At 52.2% G+C, this 25,185-nt stretch overlaps 6 protein-coding genes across 8 annotated transcripts in view; 2 read left to right on the plus strand and 4 right to left on the minus strand.

The window, feature by feature from the left end:
• Positions 1–1,621, minus strand: part of LOC138352348 (uncharacterized) — a 161,848-nt gene extending 160,227 nt beyond the window's left edge. For both annotated transcript variants that reach the window (XM_069304733.1, XM_069304732.1), the window contains exon 1: positions 1,531–1,621. The gene's annotated coding sequence lies outside the window, so the exon portion shown is untranslated. The remainder of the gene's footprint in view (positions 1–1,530) is intronic.
• Positions 1,622–10,263: 8,642 nt separating this feature from the next.
• On the minus strand, positions 10,264–10,644 carry LOC138352402 (paraneoplastic antigen Ma6E-like). Its single transcript, XM_069304888.1, has one exon. The coding sequence runs from the start codon at positions 10,642–10,644 to the stop codon at positions 10,264–10,266; it is 381 nt and encodes a 126-aa protein (XP_069160989.1).
• A 50-nt stretch (positions 10,645–10,694) lies between these two features.
• LOC138352403 (uncharacterized PE-PGRS family protein PE_PGRS54-like) lies at positions 10,695–12,275 on the minus strand. Its single transcript, XM_069304889.1, has one exon. It carries the CDS (start codon positions 12,273–12,275, stop codon positions 10,695–10,697), a length of 1,581 nt encoding a protein of 526 aa, XP_069160990.1.
• Positions 12,276–12,349: 74 nt separating this feature from the next.
• On the plus strand, positions 12,350–14,716 carry LOC138352404 (nuclease SbcCD subunit C-like). The gene has a single exon (XM_069304890.1). The coding sequence runs from the start codon at positions 12,350–12,352 to the stop codon at positions 14,714–14,716; it is 2,367 nt and encodes a 788-aa protein (XP_069160991.1).
• Positions 14,717–14,794: 78 nt separating this feature from the next.
• LOC138352405 (uncharacterized) lies at positions 14,795–18,704 on the minus strand. The gene is made up of 4 exons (XM_069304891.1): positions 18,679–18,704; positions 18,048–18,494; positions 15,605–17,762; positions 14,795–14,977 (listed from the first exon to the last, which is right to left on the minus strand). The coding sequence occupies exons 1-4, from the start codon at positions 18,702–18,704 to the stop codon at positions 14,795–14,797; spliced, it is 2,814 nt and encodes a 937-aa protein (XP_069160992.1).
• LOC138352349 (astakine-like) overlaps positions 14,832–25,185 on the plus strand; it is a 42,036-nt gene continuing 31,682 nt past the window's right edge. For both annotated transcript variants that reach the window (XM_069304734.1, XM_069304735.1), the window contains exons 1-2: positions 14,832–14,958; positions 18,858–18,991. In XM_069304734.1, coding sequence (XP_069160835.1) covers positions 18,859–18,991 — 133 coding nt within the window. In that variant the 5' untranslated portion in view covers positions 14,832–14,958; position 18,858. The remainder of the gene's footprint in view (positions 14,959–18,857; positions 18,992–25,185) is intronic.

The raw sequence follows: 25,185 nt of genomic DNA on the forward strand, positions 1-25,185 counted from the left end.
CGCTGGATTGACGCTGGGCGGCCGCTGGATTGACGCTGGGTGGACGCTGGATTGACGCTGGGTGGACGCTGGGCGGGCGCTGGGTGAGCGCTGGATTGACGTTGGGCGGGCGCTAATAACTCTGAACATACCTCCAGAAATATGGAAACAGCCATCTTGGGAAAGAACCAAGTCTACTAGCACTGTACACGGCACCAACAATATAGACAACAAGGAAATTAAATAAGTGTGCTAGAAGACAATCTCTGTAGGAGGCCGGCAGAATCACAACAGTGCCCTGGGTGACCCCAGACGAACGCCTCAATCGGTCTGGAATATTTAAAAAAAAACACACAATCTGGAGCCAACCCAAACTCACTAGGTACTTGGAGGCACCGACCTGATACCTAATAAAGTTTTTACATGAGACCCGCATATTCCAAAAATTTTGTCATAGAGATATCAGGTTACTGTGCATTTATTGTTAAAAGGTTCTAGCACTGGACACAACTCCATACAGTGACAAACTGCGACTCACTAACTGGTACTTCGTACATGACGCCTGCACAACTAACCCATAAACTTAACAATAACAACAAAAAGTAAAAAACTTGACCACTTCAAACATCTGGGGATAATATTAAACAAAAATTCATGAGACAAAAGTATTACTCTAGGAAACTTGATGATTTAAGTTAGGCCAGCAGCCAGGTGTAGTGGCATGTGCACACCCACACTTACATGCTGGGAGCCCACACACTCACTAACATGCTGGGAGCCCACACCCACACTTACATGCTGGGAGCCCACACACTCACTAACATGCTGGGAGCCCACACCCACACTTACATGCTGGGAGCCCACACCCACACTTACATGCTGGGAGCCCACACCCTCACTTGCATGCTGGGAGCCCACACCCACACTTACATGCTGGGAGCCCACACCCACACTTACATGCTGGGAGCCCACACCCACACTTACATGCTGGGAGCCCACACCCTCACTAACATGCTGGGAGCCCACACCCTCACTTACATGCTGGGAGCCCACACACTCACTTACATGCTGGGAGCCCACACACTCACTTACATTCTGGGAGCCCACACCCACACTTACATTCTGGGAGCCCACACACTCACTTACATGCTGTGAGCCCACACCCACACTTACATGCGGGGAGCCCACACCCACACTTACATTCTGGGAGCCCACACACTCACTTACATGCTGTGAGCCCACACCCACACTTACATGCGGGGAGCCCACACCCACACTTACATGCTGGGAGCCCACACCCACACTTACATGCTGGGAGCCCACACCCACACTTACATGCTGGGAGCCCACACCCACACTTACATGCTGGGAGCCCACACCCACTCTTACATGCTGGCAGCCGACACCCACACTTACATGCTGGGAGCCCACACCCACACTTACATTCTGGGAGCCCACACACTCACTTACATGCTGGGAGCCCATACCCACACTTACATACTGGGAGCCCACACCCACACTTACATACTGGGAGCCCACACCCACACTTACATGCTGGGAGCCCAGGAGGTGTTGACGTCCCGAGCGCGCGCAACGGACTGGATGAAGCAACAGGCGCCCGAACTCTTTATTGTCTTGCAGGTCATGTCCTCCCGCCTCGCTTCATAACAACCACCCGCCTCGCCCTTAAAAAGGCACAAGCAGAGGGAAGGGAGCCAGGGAACCTCAACCCCCAACCCAGCAATCCCAGTGGGGAGTGTGGAACCCCATCCCAGCACCTCAGGAACCCCAGAGGGGACTGTAACATCCCAACTCACCACCCTATAGGTGGGGAGTTCCACCATTCCACTCAATCCCACCCTCCCTCCCTACCCCGAGTACCCCCTTCCCTCCCACCCCCTGGTCTTCCTCCTGCCCCAAGCCGGCCCAGACACGAACTAAGTCCTCCATCCCCCACCCCAGTTCTAAGCCATCCTCCCCCTTCCCCTCCTTCCCACCCCCCCACCCCCACCTCCCTCAGAACCCCTGGTAACTACCCCACAGGAGGATGAGCCTTCCCAAGCAGCATTGCCCATGGAACAGCTTCCTGCACTAGTGGGAAGGGAGGGTGAAAATAGACATAGGAAAGTGAGCTTCAAGGTAATGTACTCAAACATCGATGGGATTACCAACAAAGCAAGCGAACTGGCAGAAAGGGCACAGGAAAAAACTCAGATGTAATAGGACTCACAGAAACAAAATTGTCAGGAGTCATAACAAATGCTATGTTTCCAAAGGACTTTTACATAGTAAGGAAAGAGAGAGATGGGAGAGGAGGAGGAGGAGTGACTCTGCTGATAAGGAATGACTGGAGCTTTGAAGATATGGAAATTCCGGGCTGTCACGGATTCAGAGATTACATAACAGGTAGTATGACAATGGGTGGACCTAAGATAATTGTGGCAGTCATTTACAACTCTCCATTAAATGACAGAAGACCCAGACAAGAGTTCGACAGAAACAACATGGCTACCATTAACATAATAGAGAGAGCAGCTTCAGTTGCTTGCAGGAAAGGATCCAGACTCTTAATCATGAGAGATTTCAACCATGGAAAGATAGACTGGGAGAATGGGGACCCACATGGAGGTGAAGACACATGGAGATCTAAACTTTTAGAAGTGAGTACAAGGAACTTTCTGAGCCAACATGTCAAGGGGCCCACAAGAATGAGAGGAAACGACGAACCAGCTAGACTCGACCCGATTTTCACCTTAAATGACTCAGAAAGAAGTCAAATATGAAGGGAAGTCAAATATGAAGCCCCCATAGGAAGGAGTGACCACAGTGTATTGATATTTGAGTATCAGATAGAAGTAGGGATAACCTATCCAAGGATGGGATTGGAAGGAAATAGACTAAATTACCGAAGAGGAAAATATGACGAAATGAGGAACTTCCTAAGGGGAATACCATGAGAAACAGAACTCAGAGAAAAGACTGTACAGAATATGATGGATTATGTCACTCAGAAGTGTCAGGAGGCTGCAGACAGGTTTATCCTAGTTCAAAAAGTGAAAAATGAAAAGCAACAAAAGAATCCGTGATTCAACCAGGAATGTGCGGCAGCAAAGCAATTGAGTAAAAGAACATGGCGAAACTACAGGAACAACAGAACACCAGAGAGCAGGGAGAGATACCAGAGGGCCAGAAATGAGTACATCAGAGTGAGGAGAGAAGCAGAGAGGCAATACGAAAATGACATCGCGAGTAAAGCTAAGACCCAACCAAAACTGCTCCACAGCCACATCAGGTGGAAAACAGCAGTGAAGGAACAAATGATGAAACTGAGAAAAGGGGAGAACAGATACACAGAGAACGACAAAGAGGTGTGTGAAGAACTCAACAAGAGATTCCAGGAGGTCTTAACAATAAAACAAGGAGAGGTCCCTGCACTAAATGAGGAGGCAAACCGAACAACATTGGAGGAAATTTACCTCACCAGTGATGAGATCAAAAGGAATCTGTTGCAGCTGAATGTGTCAAAAGCTGTTGGGCCTGACAGAATCTCACCGTGGATTCTAAAAGAAGGTGCAGAAGCATTAAGTGTGCCACTTTCTATGGTGTATAACAGGTCATTGGAAACGGGGGACCTTCCAGAAAGCTGGAAGACAGCTAATGTACCTTACCTTACCTTGAGGTGCTTCCGGGGCTTAGCTTCCCCGCGGCCCGGTCTTCGACCAGGCCTCCTGGTTGCTGGACTGATCAACCAAGCTGTTGGACGCGGCTGCTCGCAGCCTGACGTATGAGTCACAGCCTGGTTGATCAGGTATCCTTTGGAGGTGCTTATCCAGTTCTCTCTTGAACACTGTGAGGGGATTGCCAGTTATGCCCCTTATGTGTAGCGGAAGCGTGTTGAACAGTCTCGGGCCTCTGATGTTGATAGAGTTCTCTCTCAGAGTACCTGTTGCACCTCCACTTTTCAACGGGGGGTATTCTGCACATCCTGCCATGTCTTCTGGTCTCATGTGATGTTATTTCTGTGTGCAGGTTTGGGACCAGCCCCTCTAATATTTTCCACGTGTAAATTATTATGTATCTCTCCCGCCTGCGCTCAAGGGAGTGCAGATTTAGGCTCTTTAGTCGGTCCCAATAGTTTAGATGTTTTACTGAGTGGATTCTAGCAGTAAAGGATCTCTGCACGCTCTCCAGGTCAGCAATTTCTCCAGCTTTGAAAGGGGCTGTCATTGTGCAGCAGTACTCCACTCTAGAGAGCACAAGCGTTTTGAAAAGTGTCATCATCGGTATAGCATCTCTAGTGTGAAAAGTTCTTGTTATCCAACCTGTCATTTTTCTTGCAGTTGTGACGGCTACTTTATTGTGTTCTTTAGAGGTAAGGTCTTCCGACATGAGTACACCCAGATCCTTTACATTGCCTGTTCGTTCTATGTTATGATTTGCCTGAGTTTTGTACGTGGTTTCCGTTTTTATATTTTCATTTTTTTCCATAGCGCATGAGCTGGAACTTATCTTCGTTAAACACCATACTATCTTCTGTAGCCCATAGAAAGACCTGATCTACATCTGACTGGAGGTTTGCCGTGTCCTCTATGTTGCCTACTCTCATGAAGATCCTAGTGTCATCTGCAAAGGATGATACAGTGCTCTAGGTTGTGTTCTTGTCTATGTCCGATATGAGGATGAGAAAAAGTACTGGAGCAAGCACAGTACCCTGGGGGGACTGAGCTCTTCACGGTTGATGGGCTGGATTTTATTTTGTTGACTATTACACATTGGGTTCTGTTGGTCAGAAAATTGTAAATCCATCTGCCTATTTTTCCGGTAATTCCTTTTGAACGCACTTTATGTGCAATAACGCCATGGTCACATTTATCAAAAGCTTTTGCGAAATCTGTGTAAATTACATCAGCGTTTTGTTTGTCTTCCATAGCATCTAATGCCATATCATAGTGGTCCAGCAACTGCGACAGGCAAGAGCGCCCTGTTCTGAAACCATGTTGTCCGGGGTTATGGAGATGCTGTGATTCCATGTATTTTGTGATCTTACTTCTTAGCACTCTCAAATTTTTTTATAATGTGCGATGTTAGTGCTAACGGTTTGTAATTTTTTGCCTCTGCCTTATTTCCTCCTTTATGAAGTGGTGCTATCTCTGGTGTTTTTAGTATATCAGGAATAACGCCAGTATCTAGGCTTTGTCTCCACAGAATTTGGAGGGCCTGCGATAGTGTTTTTTTAGTTCTTTATGAATATGGAGTTCCAAGAATCCGGGCCTGGTGCAGAGTGCATAGGCATACTGTTTATGGCTTCTTCAAAACCCAGTGGGAATAGGGTGACGTCTGATATATGATTTGATGTTGGTATCATATCCATGAAAAATTCATTTGGGTTATCAATCTTTAGTGCGTTTGATGGCTCACTGAAAACAGAGTCGTACTGCTTCCTCAGTAGCTCGCTCATTTCTTTGTTGTCATCGGTGAAAGTTCCATCTCCCTTTCGCAGGGGCCAGATACTAGATGTGGTTTTTGATCTTGATTTTGCATAGGAGAAAAAATATTTCGGATTTCTCTCTATTTCACTGATGGCCTTTTGCTCTCTTTCCCTCTCCTGGGTTTTGTATGATTCTTGTAGCTTGGGTTCAATTGTTTCTATTTCTCTACCTAACCTTCTTCGTCGTTCTTGAGATAGGGTGCGACTCTCAAGTTGTTCTTCGATTCGTTTTCTTCGCCTATATACCTATGTAGTCCCAATTTACAAAAAGGGTGACAGGCAAGAGGCACTGAACTGCAGCCCAGTTTCCCTAACTTGTATACCATGCAAGGTGATGGAGAAGATTGCGAGGAAAAGGCTCGTAGAGCATTTGGAGGGAAACAGCTTTGTAACACACCACCAGCATAGGTTCAGAGATGGTAAATCGTGCCTCACAGGCCTAATAGAATTCTATGACCAAGTAACACAAATTAGGCAGGAAAGAGAAGGGTGGGCAGACTGCATTTTCTGGGACTGTCAGAAAGCCTTTAACACAGTACCTCACAAAAGGCTGTTACGAAAGTTGGAGCAGCAGGCAGGAGTCAAAGGTAAGGTGCTCCAGTGGATAAGGGAGTATCTAAGTAATAGGAAACAGCGAGTAACGGTGATGGGGGAGACATCAGAGTGGCGAGATGTCACCAGTGGGGTTCCACAGGGCTCTGTCCTCGGACCCATCCTGTTTCTAATATATGTAAACGACCTTCCAGAGGGTATAGACTCATTCCTCTCAATGTTTGATGATGACGCAAAAATTATGAGAAGAATCAAAAGAGATGAAGATAGACAGAGACTACAGGACGACCTGGACAAACTGGAGGAATGGTCTAGAAAATGGCTGCTAAAGTTTAACTCAAGAAAGTGTAAAGTAATGAAATTAGGCGAAAGGAGCAGAAGGCTGAACACAAGGTACCATCTGGGAGGTGAAATCCTACAGGAGTCAAATAGAGAGAAAGATCCGGAGGTCGATATCACACCGAATCTGTCCCCAGAGGCCCACATCAAAAGAATATCAGCGGCATAAGTTAGACTGGCCAACATAAGAACTGCCTTTAGAAACTTGTGTAAGGAATCGTTCAGGATCCTGTATATCACTTATGTAAGGCCAATCCTGAAGTATGCAGCTCCAGCCTGGAGTCCATACCTAGTTAAACACAAGACAAAGTTAGAGAAGATTCAGCGGTATGCCACCAGGCTCGTCCCGGAACTGAGAGGTATGAGCTACGAGGAAAGGCTAAAGGAGCTGAACCTCACATCCCTGGAAAACAGAAGAGTAAGGGGAGACATGATAACCACCCACAAAATTCTCAGGGGAATTGACAGGGTGGACAAAACAAACTCTTCAGCACGGGTGGGACACGAACAAGGGGACACAGGTGGAAACTTAGTACCCAGATGAGTCACAGAGACGTTAGAAAGAATTTTTTCAGTGTCAGAGTAGTTAATAAATGGAATGCACTAGGAAGTGATGTGGTGGAGGCTGACTCCATACACAGTTTCAAATGTAGATATGATAGAGCCCAGTAGGCTCAGGAATCTGTACACCAGTTGATTGAAAGTTGAGAGGCGGGACCAAAGAGCCAAAGCTCAACCGCCGCAAGCACAATTAGGTGAGTACAGGACCAAAGAGCCAGAGCTCAACCCCCGCAAGCACAAATAGGTGAGTACAAATACGTGAGTACACATGCATCAGAGTGGACCCCATACCCATCTTGTGGGTGGAAGTGGACACCATACCCATCTTATAGGTGGTAGTTGACCCCATACCCATCTCGTGGATGTAATGGACCTCATACCCATCTTATCGGTAGTAGCAGACCCCATACCCATCTTGTAGGGTGTAGTGGACCCCGTACCCATCCAGTAAGCGGTAGTGGACCCCATACCCATCCTGTGGATGATAGTGGTCCCTCATACCCATCTTATGGACAGTTGTTGTGCCTAAACCCATCCTACAAGTGGTATGGACCCCTTACCCACCTAACAGTTGGTAGTGGACCTTATACCCATCCATCAGTGGTAGTAGACACCATGCCATCCTGTTTGCAGTAGTCTTCCCCATAGACATGGCCAACGTAACATCGTTTTCTCTTAACGTTCCTACAATACAGTTTTAAAGATTTTTAAAGGAAAGACTAGTGTATGAAATGTTGATTGGTGAAGCTCTCATATTTTATATAATAATTTATAGTGCATATTATAATTTATTGAGAACAACTTATATTTCTCAAAATAAAACTACGAGGATTCAACAGGATGTAGCTGGTCTGTAATATTATAGGAGCATTGACAATAACAATTAAATTTCGCAATCCATGTGTGTGATCTAATTCCCTGTACTTGTCTGACATGTGTCCTTCTCTGTTTGTCGCCGCGGCTCCTGCTTGGCCGGCAGAGAGGTTGATGTATTTGGGTGCCAAGGTGTATATGCAAGTATAGTCCCATGCCAACTGTCTGCCACCCTTCCACGGGCGCAGTGTGATTCCATCTGGTCGGCCAACAAAGCTAACAGAGTCACGGTTCAGAAGGTTGCGGGGCTCTCTCTCCGCTGGACACTGAGCAGAGGCAAGGCTTCTTTTAATGATGTCACTGACTTCGTCGTGTCTAGTGTGCCAACCACCAGATTTTCCACAGTGCAGGCCATGCAATCCATATTCGTCAGCATCTGCCTCGCCGCAAATACACCAATGAACAGTGTGGATAGAGGCAGCTAGGAGGAGAGCAACTGCAATACGGCGCTCTGTGGATCTAGACGTGCGCCTGTCGCAGACATAGGGACTGCCAAAAGGAAGTCCCCTGCATGGGGAGCCTGCACAGCTGTGAGGCGTGCATGATCACTGGGGGTTGTTGCTGCCTCCACCAAAGGTGTGGCTGCTTTGTCTACAATGGGGCTGTCCCAATTGGATTGTTTCTTGGCTTTCGGCATGGCTGGTCTGAGTGCTGGGTCTGCCATGGCACCCCATTTCGTGTCCCATTCTGTGTAGTGGGGCATTATTATTATTGTCGTTGTAAATGTCTTAAGTGTTTAATAAAGAATAAAATTATAGATAATGTGTTAACTTTCCCTAACTAATTATTGTTCTGAATACAGAGATATGTATGTCCCTGTTAACCCAGAGGGATGTCAAATGGATGGTGAGTGGTAAGTGTAGGACGAGGAGGGAGGAGGAGGGAGCGTCCAGGAGTGCCCGTAGTGGTAATACTCCTCCATAACGTAAACATGCATCAGTGTTGTCTCGAGTAGGGTAGATTTAACACGACCCAGATGTGAGACCCACTGCTGCTGCTGCGGCTACCCTCCAGGTGTTAGAGTCACGTACCTTGGAAGCAATGACTCCTTGTGTGTTATGGTGTGGGTGCGGCAGTTAAATCTAAGAGGAGGTAATACACAACTATGGAAGCTGGGAAACATCTTCACAAGTGAGGGGACGGTGACGAATAGACGCCTCCCATGGCCCCCCTTTTACCTTCTCACTCCTTTCCATACATCATATTACCCGGTCTCCTAGTCATGTGTTATGTGCCATGTGGCATGTGAAACTCCCTATGCCTCTAGGTCTTAAACCCATAGAGGCTGAAGGGTGAAGAAGAAAGAGAGAGGGAGGGCTGAGGGGTCTTTGTTTACACATATTGAGATACCTCACACACCGTCTCAGTAGCAGCAGAGGCGACGAATAGTGAAGACCTATACTCAAGGACTGAGTTTGACATGAATTAATGACTCCCCTCTTGGAGTGTGTGTTGAAAGGTTTCTGGAACACTGTGAGACTTACCTTATTCCCTCGTGTGATATGATGTAGCCGGCAGTCAGTGATTCATTGGAAATATACATACCACAAGCCACCCCTTCAGGAGCACAACATAAGAGAGAGAAAGACGACGGTGACTGCAGCAGATGCCTCCTCCTCCTACAGCCCTCTTATCACTCTTCCCCCTCCAACACCACTTGACTCACACCTTATAACAACAACATATTACCAGCTCTCCTACCCCATACCCCATGTGTTCTCATGTGTGGGGGCCACTCCTCGCTAAACATACTCATCTCCATCCCTACATATTAATATTTTACTGTAAATCTACATATGATGCTTAACTCTACGATACAGACACATACATCGGCTGCTGCACACCTGTCCTATACTTACTCCTCCTACCCTCGCAACCCGCTTTTACCCCTGGCGACCCTCAACGTCCCAGGAGACCCACAACGTCCCGTGCAACGACACCCGTCCTCGGCCGAGGGGACCTCCCACACCATCGATCTTACACACCTGTTCATATACTTACTCCTCCTACCCTTACACCCCCCTTTTACTCCTAGGCGACCCACAACGTCCAGCGGGACAACGACCGTCTGCGAGTGGGCACCTTCCCCACCCTTGAGACTATGACCGAGTTCGATTCCGGAGCATTTGGGGGGGGGGAAACACCTAGCTCACCTGCTTAGGGGTTTGGGACGGTCGCAGTCTCAATTTACCCTACTAACATGCTGTGGCCTCCTGCCATGCAGCTGCCTCCTGCCACGCTGCTGCCTCCTGTTGCGTTGCTGCCTTCCGCCGCACATCAGCCTCCCGCCATGCTTCTGCCATCCGCCATGCGCTGCCTCTCAATATGCAGCTGCCTCCTGCTATGCAGCTGCCTCCCACCGCATTGCAGCTGCCTCCCACCGCATTGCAGCCTCCCTCTGTGCTGCTGCATCATGTCGTTCTGCTGCCTCACGTCGTTCTGCTGCCTCACGTTGTGCAGCTGCCTTCCGCTTAGCTGCTGCCTTCCGTCACGTTGCTGCCTCCCGCTATGTTGCTGCCTCCCACCGTGCTGCTGCCTCCCGCTATGCTGCTGCCTCCCACCGTGCTGCTGCCTCCCACCGTGCTGCTGCCTCCTGCCATGTTCATGCCTCCAGTTTTGCTGCTGCTTCCCACTATTCTGCTGCCTCCAGCAGTGCTGGTGCCTCCTGCCATGTTGCTGCCTCCAGTTGTGCTGCTCCCTCCCGCCACGCTGCTGCCTCTCGCGACACTGCTGTCTCCTGCCAGGCTGCTGCCTCCTGCCATGCTGCTGCCTCCTGCCATGCTGCTGCCTCCCGCCGTGCTTCTGCCTCCTACCGTGCTGCTGCCTCCCGCCGTGCTGTTGCCTCCCGCCATGCTGCCTCTTGCAATGCTGCTGCCTCCCGTCGCGTTGGTCCCTTCCGACTTCAGCCTCCCGCCATGCTGCTGCCACCCGCCATGCTGCTGCCTCCCGCCATGCTGCTGCCTCCCGCCATGCTGCTGCCTCCCGCCATGCTGCTGCCTCCCGCCATGCTGCTGCCTCCCGCCATGCTGTTGCCTCCCGCCAGGCTGCTGCCTCCCGCCATGCTGCTGCCTCCCGCCATGCTGTTGCCTCCCGCCAGGCTGCTGCCTCCCGCAATGCTGCTGCCTCCCGCCAGGCTGCTGCCTCCCGCCATGCTGTTGCCTCCCGCCAGGCTGCTGCCTCCTGCCATGCTGTTGCCTCCCGCCATGTTGTTGCCTCCCGCCATGCTGTTGCCTCCCGCCAGGCTGTTGCCTCCCGCCATGCTGTTGCCTCCCGCCATGCTGCTGCCTCCCGCCATGCTGCTGCCTCCCGCCAGGCTGCTGCCTCCCGCCATGCTGCTGCCTCCCTCCGTGCTGTTGCCTCCCGCCATGCTGTTGCCTCCCGCCATGCTGCTGCCTCCCTCCATGCTGCTGCCTCCCGCCATGCTGCTGCCTCCCTCCATGCTGCTGCCTCCCGCCATGCTGCTGCCTCCCGCCATGCTGTTGCCTCCCGCCAAGCTGCTGCCTCCCGCCATGCTGCTGCCTCCCGCCATGCTGCTGCCTCCCGCCATGCTGTTGCCTCCCGCCATGCTGTTGCCTCCCGCCATGCTGCTGCCTCCCGCCAGGCTGCTGCCTCCCGCCAGGCTGCTGCCTCCCGCCATGCTGCTGCCTCCCGCCATGCTGTTGCCTCCCGCCATGCTGTTGCCTCCCGCCATGCTGCTGCCTCCCGCCATGCTGCTGCCTCCCGCCAGGCTGCTGCCTCCCACCATGCTGCTGCCTCCCGCCATGCTGCTGCCTCCCGCCATGCTGCTGCCTCCCGCCATGCTGCTGCCTCCCGCCAGGCTGCTGCCTCCCGCCATGCTGTTGCCTCCCGCCATGCTGTTGCCTCCCGCCATGCTGTTGCCTCCCGCCATGCTGTTGCCTCCCGCCATGCTGTTGCCTCCCGCCATGCTGCTGCCTCCCGCCATGCTGTTGCCTCCCGCCATGCTGCTGCGTCCCGCCATGCTGCTGCCTCCCTCCGTGCTGTTGCCTCTCGCCATGCTGCTGCCTCCCGCCATGCTGCTGCCTCCCTCCGTGCTGTTGCCTCCCGCCATGCTGCTGCCTCCCGCCATGCTGCTGCCTCCCGCCATGCTGCTGCCTCCCGCCATGCTGCTGCCTCCCTCCGTGCTGCTGCCTCCCGCCATGCTGCTGCCTCCCGCCATGCTGCTGCCTCCCGCCATGCTGCTGCCTCCCTCCGTGCTGTTGCCTCCCGCCATGCTGCTGCCTCCCGCCATGCTGCTGCCTCCCGCCAGGCTGCTGCCTCCCTCCGTGCTGTTGCCTCCCGCCATGCTGCTGCCTCCCGCCATGCTGCTGCCTCCCGCCATGCTGCTGCCTCCCGCCATGCTGCTGCCTCCCGCCATGCTGCTGCCTCCCGCCATGCTGCTGCCTCCCGCCATGCTGCTGCCTCCCTCCGTGCTGCTGCCTCCCGCCATGCTGCTGCCTCCCGCCATGCTGCTGCCTCCCGCCATGCTGCTAGCTGCCTCCCGCCATGCTGCTGCCTCCCGCCATGCTGCTGCCTCCCTCCGTGCTGCTGCCTCCCGCCATGCTGCTGCCTCCCGCCATGCTGCTGCCTCCCGCCATGCTGCTAGCTGCCTCCCGCCATGCTGCTGCCTCCCGCCAGGCTGCTGCCTCCCTCCGTGCTGCTGCCTCCCGCCATGCTGCTGCCTCCCGCCATGCTGCTGCCTCCCGCCATGCTGCTGCCTCCCGCCATGCTGCTGCCTCCCGCCATGCTGCTGCCTCCCGCCAGGCTGCTGCCTCCCGCCATGCTGCTGCCTCCCGCCATGCTGCTGCCTCCCGCCATGCTGCTGCCTCCCTCCGTGCTGTTGCCTCCCGCCATGCTGCTGCCTCCCGCCATGCTGCTGCCTCCCTCCGTGCTGCTGCCTCCCGCCATGCTGCTGCCTCCCTCCGTGCTGTTGCCTCCCGCCATGCTGCTGCCTCCCGCCAGGCTGCTGCCTCCCTCCGTGTTGTTGCCTCCCGCCATGCTGCTGCCTCCCGCCATGCTGCTGCCTTCCGCCAGGGTGCTGCCTCCCGCCAGGCTGCTGCCTCCCGCCAGGCTGCTGCCTCCCGCCAGGCTGCTGCCTCCCTCCGTGCTGCTGCCTCCCGCCATGCTGCTGCCTCCCGCCATGCTGCTGCCTCCCGCCATGCTGCTGCCTCCCGCCATGCTGCTGCCTCCCGCCAGGCTGCTGCCTCCCGCCAGGCTGCTGCCTCCCGCCAGGCTGCTGCCTCCCTCCAGGCTGCTGCCTCCCGCCATGCTGCTGCCTCCCGCCATGCTGCTGCCTCCCGCCATGCTGCTGCCTCCCTCCAGGCTGCTGCCTCCCGCCAGGCTGCTGCCTCCCGCCAGGCTGCTGCCTTCCGCCATGCTGCTGCCTCCCGCCAGGCTGCTGCCTCCCGCCATGCTGCTGCCTCCCGCCATGCTGCTGCCTCCCGCCAGGCTGCTGCCTCCCTCCGTGCTGTTGCCTCCCGCCAGGCTGCTGCCTCCCGCCATGCTGCTGCCTCCCGCCAGGCTGCTGCCTCCCGCCATGCTGCTGCCTCCCGCCATGCTGCTGCCTCCCGCCATGCTGCTGCCTCCCGCCATGCTGCTGCCTCCCGCCATGCTGCTGCCTCCTGCCATGCTGCTGCCTCCCGCCAGGCTGCTGCCTCCCGCCAGGCTGCTGCCTCCCGCCAGGCTGCTGCCTCCCGCCAGGCTGCTGCCTCCCGCCAGGCTGCTGCCTCCCGCCAGGCTGCTGCCTCCCGCCAGGCTGCTGCCTCCCGCCATGCTGCTGCCTCCCGCCATGCTGCTGCCTCCCGCCATGCTGCTGCCTCCCGCCATGCTGCTGCCTCCCGCCATGCTGCTGCCTCCCGCCATGCTGCTGCCTCCCGCCATGCTGCTGCCTCCCGCCAAGCTGCTGCCTCCCGCCATGTTGTTGCCTCCTGCCATGCTGCTGCCTCCCTCCATGCTGCTGCCTCCCGCCATGCTGCTGCCTCCCGCCATGCTGCTGCCTCCCGCCAGGCTGCTGCCTCCCGCCATGCTGCTGCCTCCCTCCGTGCTGTTGCCTCCCGCCAGGCTGCTGCCTCCCTCCGTGCTGTTGCCTCCCGCCATGCTGCTGCCTCCCTCCGTGCTGTTGCCTCCCGCCATGCTGCTGCCTCCCTCCGTGCTGTTGCCTCCCTCCATGCTGTTGCCTCCCGCCATGCTGCTGCCTCCCGCCATGCTGCTGCCTCCCGCCATGCTGCTGCCTCCCGCCATGCTGCTGCCTCCCGCCAGGCTGCTGCCTCCCTCCGTGCTGTTGCCTCCCGCCAGGCTGCTGCCTCCCGCCAGGCTGCTGCCTCCCGCCATGCTGCTGCCTCCCGCCATGCTGCTGCCTCCCTCTGTGCTGTTGCCTCCCTCCATGCTGCTGCCTCCCGCCATGCTGCTGCCTCCCGCCATGCTGCTGCCTCCCGCCAGGCTGCTGCCTCCCGCCATGCTGCTGCCTCCCTCCGTGCTGCTGCCTCCCTCCGTGCTGCTGCCTCCCTCCATGCTGCTGCCTCCCGCCATGCTGCTGCCTCCCGCCATGCTGCTGCCTCCCTCTGTGCTGTTGCCTCCCGCCAGGCTGCTGCCTCCCGCCATGCTGCTGCCTCCCTTCGTGCTGCTGCCTCCCGCCAGGCTGTTGCCTCCCGCCAGGCTGCTGCCTCCCTCCGTGCTGCTGCCTCCCGCCAGGCTGCTGCCTCCCTCCGTGCTGCTGCCTCCCGCCATGCAGCTGCCTCCCGCCAGGCTGCTGCCTCCCTCCGTGCTGCTGCCTCCCGCCAGGCTGCTGCCTCCCGCCATGCTGCTGCCTCCCGCCATGCTGCTGCCTCCCGCCATGCTGCTGTCTCCCGCCATGCTGCTGCCTCCCGCCATGCTGCTGCCTCCCACCATGCTGCTTGCTGCCTCCCGCCGCTGCCTTGCCTCATGTAACATTGTCTTTCCTGCTGCCTCATTTCCTTCGGGAATTCTCTTCATTTTATCTTATTATTGTTCATAGTGTTTGGGATTTCAGGGTAACTTCCGGTCCTTGATATTATATTTGGGAGGTGTGCGAGTGCTCAGTCGTGTAGAGGACGTCGAGTTGGGGTGCTGGTGTCGTCTCTCATCAACCTGACTTCTTTCCTTGGCTCCAACAGCCTGATTTACCACGTGTCTCCTAAGATCACTTTCAGGTAAACTTGAGTTTAAATGCTTTAGTGCGATAAATTATTACTCACCAATTATAAGATAAAGTGTGTTACAGGTTTGTGTAATGTTACATATATTTCGAACAATACATGTCTTGACACCTTTTTCGTGGTTAAGGGCGAGTTTTACGTGCTTCATGTTCAACACGCTTCCACTACACATTTGGGGCATAACTGGCCGACCGCTCACAGTGTTCATGAGAGAACTGGATAAACACCTCCAAAGGATACCTGATCAACCAGACTGTGATTCGTACGTCACGTTGCGAGCAGCCGCGTCCAACAGCCTGGTTGACCAGTCCTGCAACCAGGAGGCCTGGTCGACGACCGGGCCGCGGGGACGCTAAAGCCCCGGAAGCACCTCAAGGTAAAGTTCATGAAACATATAATGTGTCTACAGATAATATAACGTAAGTTCCGAGACGAGTACACTGTCGACGCCTTGGTGTATTACTCGGTACTGGAGAACTTCAGCGTACAGCTTGACGTAATGATCTAACAGTGCCTTGCAGGTAGGTGTTTGATCCCTGATGGTCCAAGGGGCTGGGCGGCGGTCACTCATACATTTCTCATACGCACGCCTCCGTTCCGTGATGGTCCAAGGGGCTACCTGTCAAGATCAGGTGGTCACTGTCATGATCAAGTGCCAGGTGTCGCTGTCAAGATCAGGTGCAAGGTGGTCGCTGACAAGATCAGGTGCCAGGTGGTCGCTGACATGATCAGGTGCCAGGTGGTCGCTGTCATGATCAGGTGCCAGGTGGTCGCTGACAAGATCAGGTGCCAGGTGGACGCTGACATGATCAGGTGCCAGGTGGTCGCTGACATGATCAGGTGCCAGGTGGTCGCTGACAAGATCAAGTGCCAGGTGGTCGCTGACATGATCAGGTGCCAGGTGGTCACTGTCATGATCAGGTGCCAGGTGGTCACTGTCATGATCAGGTGCCAGGTGGTCGCTGACATGATCAGGTGCCAGGTGGTCACTGTCATGATCAGGTGCCAGGTGGTCACTGTCATGATCAGGTGCCAGGTGATCACTGTCATAATCAGGTGCCAGGTGATCACTGTCATAATCAGGTGCCAGGTGGTCACTGACATGATCAGGTGCCAGGTGGTCGCTGACAAGATCAGGTGCCAGGTGGTCGCTGACAAGATCAGGTGCCAGGTGGACGCTGACATGATCAGGTGCCAGGTGATCACTGTCATGATCAGGTGCCAGGTGATCACTGTCATGATCAGGTGCCAGGTGATCACTGTCATAATCAGGTGCCAGGTGGTCACTGACATGATCAGGTGCCAGGTGATCACTGTCATGATCAGGTGCCAGGTGATCACTGTCATGATCAGGTGCCAGGTGATCACTGACAAGATCAGGTGCCAGGTGGTCGCTGACATGATCAGGTGCCAGGTGATCACTGTCATGATCAGGTGCCAGGTGATCACTGTCATGATCAGGTGCCAGGTGATCACTGTCATGATCAGGTGCCAGGTGGTCGCTGTCATGATCAGGTGCCAGGTGATCACTGTCATAATCAGGTGCCAGGTGGTCACTGACATGATCAGGTGCCAGGTGATCACTGTCATGATCAGGTGCCAGGTGATCACTGTCATGATCAGGTGCCAGGTGATCACTGACAAGATCAGGTGCCAGGTGGTCGCTGACATGATCAGGTGCCAGGTGATCACTGTCATGATCAGGTGCCAGGTGATCACTGTCATGATCAGGTGCCAGGTGATCACTGTCATGATCAGGTGCCAGGTGGTCGCTGTCATGATCAGGTGCCAGGTGATCACTGTCATAATCAGGTGCCAGGTGGTCACTGACATGATCAGGTGCCTGGTGATCACTGTCATGATCAGGTGCCAGGTGATCACTGTCATGATCAGGTGCCAGGTGATCACTGTCATAATCAGGTGTCAGGTGGTCACTGACATGATCAGGTGCCAGGTGATCACTGTCATGATCAGGTGCCAGGTGATCACTGTCATGATCAGGTGCCAGGTGGTCGCTGTCATGATCAGGTGCCAGGTGATCACTGTCATGATCAGGTGCCAGGTGATCACTGTCATGATCAGGTGCCAGGTGATCACTGTCATGATCAGGTGCCAGGTGATCACTGTCATAATCAGGTGCCAGGTGGTCACTGACATGATCAGGTGCCAGGTGATCACTGTCATGATCAGGTGCCAGGTGATCACTGACAAGATCAGGTGCCAGGTGGTCGCTGACATGATCAGGTGCCAGGTGATCACTGTCATGATCAGGTGCCAGGTGGTCGCTGTCATGATCAGGTGCCAGGTGATCACTGTCATGATCAGGTGCCAGGTGGTCGCTGTCATGATCAGGTGCCAGGTGATCACTGTCATGATCAGGTGCCAGGTGATCACTGTCATGATCAGGTGCCAGGTGGTCGCTATCATGATCAGGTGCCAGGTGATCACTGTCATGATCAGGTGCCAGGTGGTCACTGTCATAATCAGGTGCCAGGTGATCACTGTCATGATCAGGTGCCAGGTGATCACTGTCATGATCAGGTGCCAGGTGATCACTGTCATGATCAGGTGCCAGGTGGTCGCTGTCATGATCTGGTGCCAGGTGGTCGCTGTCATGATCAGGTGCCAGGTGGTCATTGTCATGATCAAGTGTCAGGTGGTCGCTGTCATGATAAGGTGTCAGGTGATCACTGTCATAATCAGGTGCCAGGTGATCACTGTCATGATCAGGTGCCAGGTGGTCGCTGTCATGAACAGGTGCCAGGTGGTCACTGTCATGATCAGGTGCCAGGTGGTCACTGTCATGATCAGGTGCCAGGTGTCGCTGTCATGATCAGGTGTCAGGTGGTCGCTGTCATGATCAGGTGCCAGGTGGTCGCTGTCATGATCAGGTGCCAGGTGGTCACTGTCATGATCAGGTGCCAGGTGGTCACTGTCATGATCAGGTGCCAGGTGTCGCTGTCATGATCAGGTGTCAGGTGGTCGCTGTCATGATCAGGTGCCAGGTGGTCGCTGTCATGATCAGGTGCCAGGTGGTCGCTGACAAGATCAGGTGCCAGGTGGTCGTTGACAAGATTTGGTACCAGGTGTCGCTGTCATGATCAGGTGTCAGGTGGTCGCTGTCATGATCAGGTGCCAGGTGGACGCTGACATGATCAGGTGCCAGGTGGACGCTGACATGATCAGATGCCAGGTGGTCGCTGACATGATCAGGTGCCAGGTGGTCGCTGACATGATCAGGTGCCAGGTGATCACTGTCATGATCAGGTGCCAGGTGGTCACTGTCATGATCAGGTGCCAGGTGGTCGCTGACAAGATCAGGTGCCAGGTGGTCGCTGACATGATCAGGTGCCAGGTGGTCGCTGACATGATCAGGTGCCAGGTGGTCGCTGTCATAAGCATGTGCAGCCAAAGATATCAATGTCATAGACAGGACTGGAGTCAGGGATTGCGATGGCATAGACAGGACTGCAGCCCGAGAAATTGATGCTATAGATAGGATTGCAGAGATGGTTATGACATAGACATGACTGCAGTGAGAGATAGCAATGATATAGTCTGAAGTAGAGTCAGAGGTAGCGATTCCATAGACCAGAAGCAGTAATAATGTTATAACCACAGGTGTTAGCAGTGGTGATGTCAGAGCAGATGTCACTTTGGAGTTTCCATGCTGCTCGCGGCAGGAATTGACGTCATTGTGGACAACATACCTACTTGCTGGCCTCAGTAGCTGACGGCATTACTGAACCATTCCAGCTTGCTGTCCGCAGAAGCTGATTCTATTATCGACAACATATCCACTCATATTGTTACAACTGAATGTAATGTCTTTTGTTTGATTACCTTTACCGTTTGATAAATATATATTTGGAACAATCACTTTTCCTGTCCAGGATGAAGATGCGTGGAGTGAGTGAGGCCGTGGTGGTGAGTGTGGGCGTGTTCACACTAATGTTGGGCATGGCTCTGGCTGGCTCCTGTGTCAGCGATGAACCCGACTGCGGGCCCTCCGAATGCTGCATCGAAGGTACTTTAGACATAGCTGTAGACACCTAGCCAGTATAGCCAACTTAATCCATCACTGGAAACCTTACATAAGCCACCATACATACCCTTATTAAGGGTTTATGTAAGCATTATCGTGACTTTTCGCACTTTCTTGTTTACACCGATGGGTACAGGGGCAGACAACAGTAGTGGAAACCAGGACGGAAGCCTGCAGCCGAAAAAATTTAAATTGCAGGCCTCCGTCCAGGTTTCCACTACTGACGACTTGTGACTTGTTAGCAGGCTAAAATCTTCCCTTTCCCCTCTCCTCGTTGTAGGCCTTTCCCTACTGCATACTTACCAATTGGGTTACAACCAGGTACTCAGTTACTGTTGGGTGAAATGGGAAAATAGTTCAGGATCGGTGCCCAATCTATCCTGTTTAGGGTTGACTGGAATCAATCCAGAACAATTATCCTAAGAAGTCTTTATTTCCTAACTTCAATATTTCAGAAGGCAAAGTTAATGGTGTGTTGGCTACTCAAGAAGCTGACAACACTACATAATGTTAGGAGGCTTTGTACTGGAACCTTTCACAATGGATCCCATCATTATTTAGTTTTCCTGTTTCCCAGGCTTGTATACCCTTCCGTAGACCCCGGCTTGTATTCCCTTACCTGGACCCCAGGCTAGTATATCCTTCCCTAAACCCTAGGATTGTATACCCTTCCCTAAACACAAGGCTTGTATCCCCTTACTTGGACCCCAGGCTTGTATACCCATCCCTAGACCCCAGGCTTGTATATCCTTCCCTACACCCAGGCTTGTATCTCCTTACCTGAACCCCAGGTTTGTATACCCTTCCGTAGACCCCAGGCTTGCATACCCTTCCCCAGATCATAAGATTGTATACCCTTCCCTAGACCCCAGGCTAGTATACCCTTCACTGGACCCCAGGCTTGTATAACTTTAATTTGACCCTCAGGCTTGTATATATATATATATATATATATATATATATATATATATATATATATATATATATATATATATATATATATATATATATATATATATATACCTCTCCCAAGACCTCAGGCTTATATACCCATCACTGGACTCCAGGGACCAGACTCACGAAAGCACTTACGCAAGCGCTTATGAACGTGTACATCTTTCCTCAATATTTGACGGCTTTGGTTACATTTATTAAACAGTTTACACACATGAAAACTTCCCATTCAACTGTTTTTAGTGTTATAAACAGCCTCCTGGTGCTTCGGAGCTCATTGACTGTTTATTAATTGGAAACAAAGCCGCCAACGATTGAGAAAAGATGTACAGGTTCGTAAGTGCTGGCGTAACTGCTTCGTGAATCTGGGGCCAGGCATGTATCCCTTTCCGTAGACCCCAGGCTTGTATCCCCCTTCTCTATATTCCAGGCTTTTATCCCCATCCCAGAACACAAGGTGTGTATCCTTCTCCCAGGACCCCAGGCTTAAATACCATTCACTGGACCCCAGGCATGTATATTATTCCCTGAACCCTAGACATGTATCAACTTCCCTGGACTCCAGGCTTTTATCCCCTTCCCTGGACCTAAGGCGTGCATACCCTTACCTGGACCCCCAGACCTGTATACCTTTCATTGGACCCAAGCTTGATTCCCTTTCCGAGCACCCCAGACTTGTATACCCGTCCCAGGAACCCAGGCTTGTTTCCCCTTCCCTAGACCCAAGGCTTTTATCCAATTCCCTGTTCCCCTGGCTTGTATTCACTTCCCTGTTCCCCAAGCTTGTGTCCCTTCCCTAGACCTTAGACTTGTATACCCTTTCCTTCACCCCCGGCTTGTATACCCCTTACCTGGACCCGAAGCTTGTATCTCCTTCCTTGGACCCCATGCTTACATACCCTTCCCGGGACCCCAGACTTTTGTGCCCTTCCCTGGACCTTAAACTTATATACCCGCCAGCTTGTATACCCACCCCTGAACCCCAGGCTTGTATCCCCTTCCCTGGACCCTAAGCTAATATCCCCATCCCTGGTCCCAAGGTTTGTATCCCCTTCCCTGGACTCCATGCTTGTATACCCTTTCTTCGATCCCAAGCTGGTATCTGCTTCCCTGGAATCCAGGATTCTATCCCTTTACCTAGACTCCTGGTTGTATATTTTTCCTGGACCCCAGACTTGTATCCCTCTTCCCTGGACCCTAAGCTTGTCTTCCCTTCCCTGGTCCCAAGACTTGTATACCCTTCAATGGACGCCAGGTTTGTATCCCCAACCCTAGACCCGAAGGTTTGTATACCCTACACTGGACCCCAGGGTTGTATCTCCTTCTCTGGACCCCAGGAATGTATCCCCTTCCCTGGATCTCAGGCTTGCATACCTTTCCCAGGACCCCAGGCTTGTATCCTCTTCCCCAGGACCGTAAACTTGTATTCCCTTCCATTGTCCCAAGGTTTGTTATACCCTTCCCCCGGAATCCATGCTTGAACCCCTTCTCTGGACACTATTCCTGAACACTTTTCCGGGACCCGAGGCTTGTATACCCTTCCCTGGATCCCACCCTAACATCCCCTACTCTGGATCCCAGACTTCTAAACCCTTCCCTGGGCCCAGGCTTGTATACCCTTACCTGGACCCCCAAGGCTTGTAATCCATCCCTGTACCCCAAGCTTGTATCCTCTTTCCTAGACCTATCGGTTTGTATACCCTTCCCTGGACCCCAGGCGTGTAAGCCCTTTCCTGGACCCCTGGCCTGTATACCCATCCCTGGACCCCCAGGCTTGTAAGCCTTTCCCTTGACCCCAGGCTTGCATTCCCTTCCCTAGACCCGAAGGCTTGTATACCTTTCCCTTGACCCCAGGCTTGCATTCCCTTCCCTAGACCCGAAGGCTTGTATACCTTTCCCTTGACCCCAGGCTTGCATTCCCTTCCCTAGACCCGAAGGCTTGTATACCTTTCCCTTGACCCCAGGCCTGCATTCCCTTCCCTAGACCCGAAGGCTTGTATACCTTTCCCTGGATCCTAGGCTTGTATTCCCTTCCCTGGACGCCAGGCTTTTATCCCGTTCCCTGGACCCGAATGTTTGTATATCCTTCTCTGGCCTTAGACTTGTATCCCCTTCCGTGATCCTAAGGCTTGTATAACCTTCCCTGGACCCCCTGGCATGTATCCACTTCCCTGGACCCCCTGGCATGTATCCACTTCCCTGGACCCCCTGGCATGTATCCACTTCCCTGGACCCCCTGGCATGTATCCACTTCCCTGGACCCAGTGGCATGTATCCACTTCCCTGGACCCCTGGCATGTATCCACTTCCCTGGACCCCTGGCATGTATCCACTTCCCTGGACCCCCTGGCATGTATCCACTTCCCTGGACCCCTGGCATGTATCCACTTCCCTGGACCCCCTGGCATGTATCCACTTCCCTGGTTCCCAGGCTTGTATTCCTTTCCCTGGACCCCATTCTTGTATTCCTTTCCCGGGACCCTAGGCTTGTATACCCTTCCCTGGACCAGAGGCTTGTATCCTATTTCCTGGACCCTAGTCTCTTATACCCTTACCTGGATCCTAGGCTTGTATACCCCCTCTCTGGCATTAGGCTTGTTTCCCCCGTCCCTGGACTGTAGACATGTATCCCCTTCCCAGGACCTTAGGCTTCTTTCGCTTCCCTGGACCCCCAGGCTTGTATCCCCTTGCCTGGACCCAAGGCTTGTATACCCTACCCTGGAACCCAGGCTTGTATTCCCTTCCCTCTATCCAATTGCTAAACTTTTTAAGGTGTAATTTGTCACGACAACAGACCTGCTTAACACATCATGTTTCTCGGATATAGTAAAAAAAATGTAAAACTTATAATTGCTTATGAACCTAAAGGTTAATTGGCTGTTAAAATTAATATATAAAGGTTTTATTATATGCTTTGACTTGTAAGTCCCTCTGGCGTCCAGTATCCGGATTCATTAAGAAGTTACGCAAACACTTACGAACCTGTACATTTTTTCTTAATCTTTGGCAGCTTTGCTTACAATTATTAAACAGTTAATGAGCTCCGAAGCACCAGGAGGCTGTTTATAACAACAACAACAGTTGAATGGGAAATTTTCATGCTTGTAACCTATTTAATAAATTTAACCAATGCCGTCAAAGATTGAGGAAAGATGTACATGTTCGCAAGTACTTGCGTATCTCCTTTATGAATTCGGGTCTATTTTAGTGATATTAAACCTGATACTATAGTTTGCAAGGGAAGGCTGGGTCTCGGTCTTCTGTGTATATATCTACATATAAATATGTATTCATTCAAAATTATTTCGTGCAGATATTTTCAGAGTTGTAATATTATCTAATTATTATTACCTGAATTGATATAACAATGATAAGATTTTTGTTAGTTTATTCAAACGTAATGATTGGGAGCTATCCCACTGCATAAGCTGCTCTCCAGTTTGAATGGTTGTCTTTTAAGTTATGTAGGAAAACACTAGAACACCTGGATCCATATTTTGCATGTAATTACTACAGTAGGGAACAAGCTCTGATGATACCTTAAGAGTCAGACACACTGGCTGTGGTGATAGGGCGATCGTCTTCCCCTTTCACAGTATTCAATTCAATTTTAATCATTATTCTTGACTGACAATGCTAGTATCTTATTTGAGGTCCGGTTGTACGACGCGCCAGGCGTCGTACATCCGGACCGTTGAATAGGGATGCCAAACGGCAGTAGCAAAACTAAAACGCGAAAACAGAACGTGATCCGGCGGCTCCCAGGAGGAGGAGGGGTCCAGACGTCCACTCGTCGTCAAGCTTGAAGCAGGAGTCCTCTTTGTTGATGATTGTTGTTGTTGTTGTTGATTTAGGAGCGACGACGATCGTGGGATCGGATGCGCCCCGGCGTACCCGTGATGAGTTAATCGCGAAGCCAGGAAAGGTGAAACGCCAAGCTTAATCGCGAAGCGAGTGACGCCAATCATTTGAAACTAATACGCCATGTGGCGAAAAAACGCAAATGGGCAGATGTTTGGGGAGCCCCAGGAGTCCCTCAGGGGTGACAAGCACCGGCCCAGCCCCCACACAGAGAACACCAGGTAGCAAAACAAAACTCAGCCCCCAACTAAAATGCAAAAGTCACCCACCAACCCCCGGCACCTCTCGGTCAAGCCGGCTCCCGAACACCGTCATCCCGCCGGGAGAACCAACCAGAACACGTAAAAAAAAATCTATCAACAATCCCGTGACCCAAGGCGATATGAGCGCCAGGCGTCGTACAACCGGACCGTTGAACAGGGATGCCAAACGGCAGTAGCAAAGCCTAAATGCGAAAACAGAACGTGATCCGGCGGCTCCCAGGAGGAGGAGGGGTCCAGACGTCCACTCGTCGTCAAGCTTGAACCAGGAGTCCTCTTTGTTGATGTTCTGACAGCCTCTTGGGGCTTGTTGTGGTCGCTTAAACTCCCGTGAAAACTAATGGGTGTCTCCTGACTAAATTTAAATTTTAATTGTTTTATACTACTTTTATACGTTACATGTCATTCTTATGTTTATTATGTAAATATCCATATTTATGACATATTTAGTTAATAGGAAGATCTAACGTTAAATTAATTGAATAAAAAGACATCTTAGCCCTACCTAGAACTTTCGTGGGGACTTTTACACATAATTAGCTCTCCTTTCCCTCGTGAGTTAATTCCTCTTAATTCACAGATTGATATATCACTTTAACGTGATATATCAATGAACAATGCAATTTGTCCTTAATTCCAATGCAATTTTAAGAGTAAGTAAACTTAATACACTTTTTAATGTTAGTTTATTATACACTACATCAAAACAATAATTTAATAGTGAATACTAGAGATGTACACATAAACTTCACATACCTGTGGGTTTACATACAAGTTAAAAGAGTTTTGCTGACAAAGTTTTCCTTTTACAACATTATCGAAAGCTGACGCAATGTTCTGGACCTAGATTCACGAAGCTCCATGTATATCTTCGCAAGTAGGTGTGCTACGAAGGTTTTTAAGTACTGGCTAAGAAGGTCCCTACGAACGATTCAGGTAGGTATTCTTGTGAAGTTATTAGCAATAATAATAATTTATTGTGTCGGGGACAGGCAGCCAGTGTATATATACATGTTAGGCTTATACCGACGTCTTTCCCTCTTAAAGGTCGAATTACTGTCTCTTCCCTATCTCCATTTCTCTTTACCCTAATAACGGATG

Source organism: Procambarus clarkii, chromosome 53 (assembly GCF_040958095.1).
Source record: "Procambarus clarkii isolate CNS0578487 chromosome 53, FALCON_Pclarkii_2.0, whole genome shotgun sequence".
Lineage (NCBI taxonomy): Eukaryota > Metazoa > Arthropoda > Malacostraca > Decapoda > Cambaridae > Procambarus > Procambarus clarkii.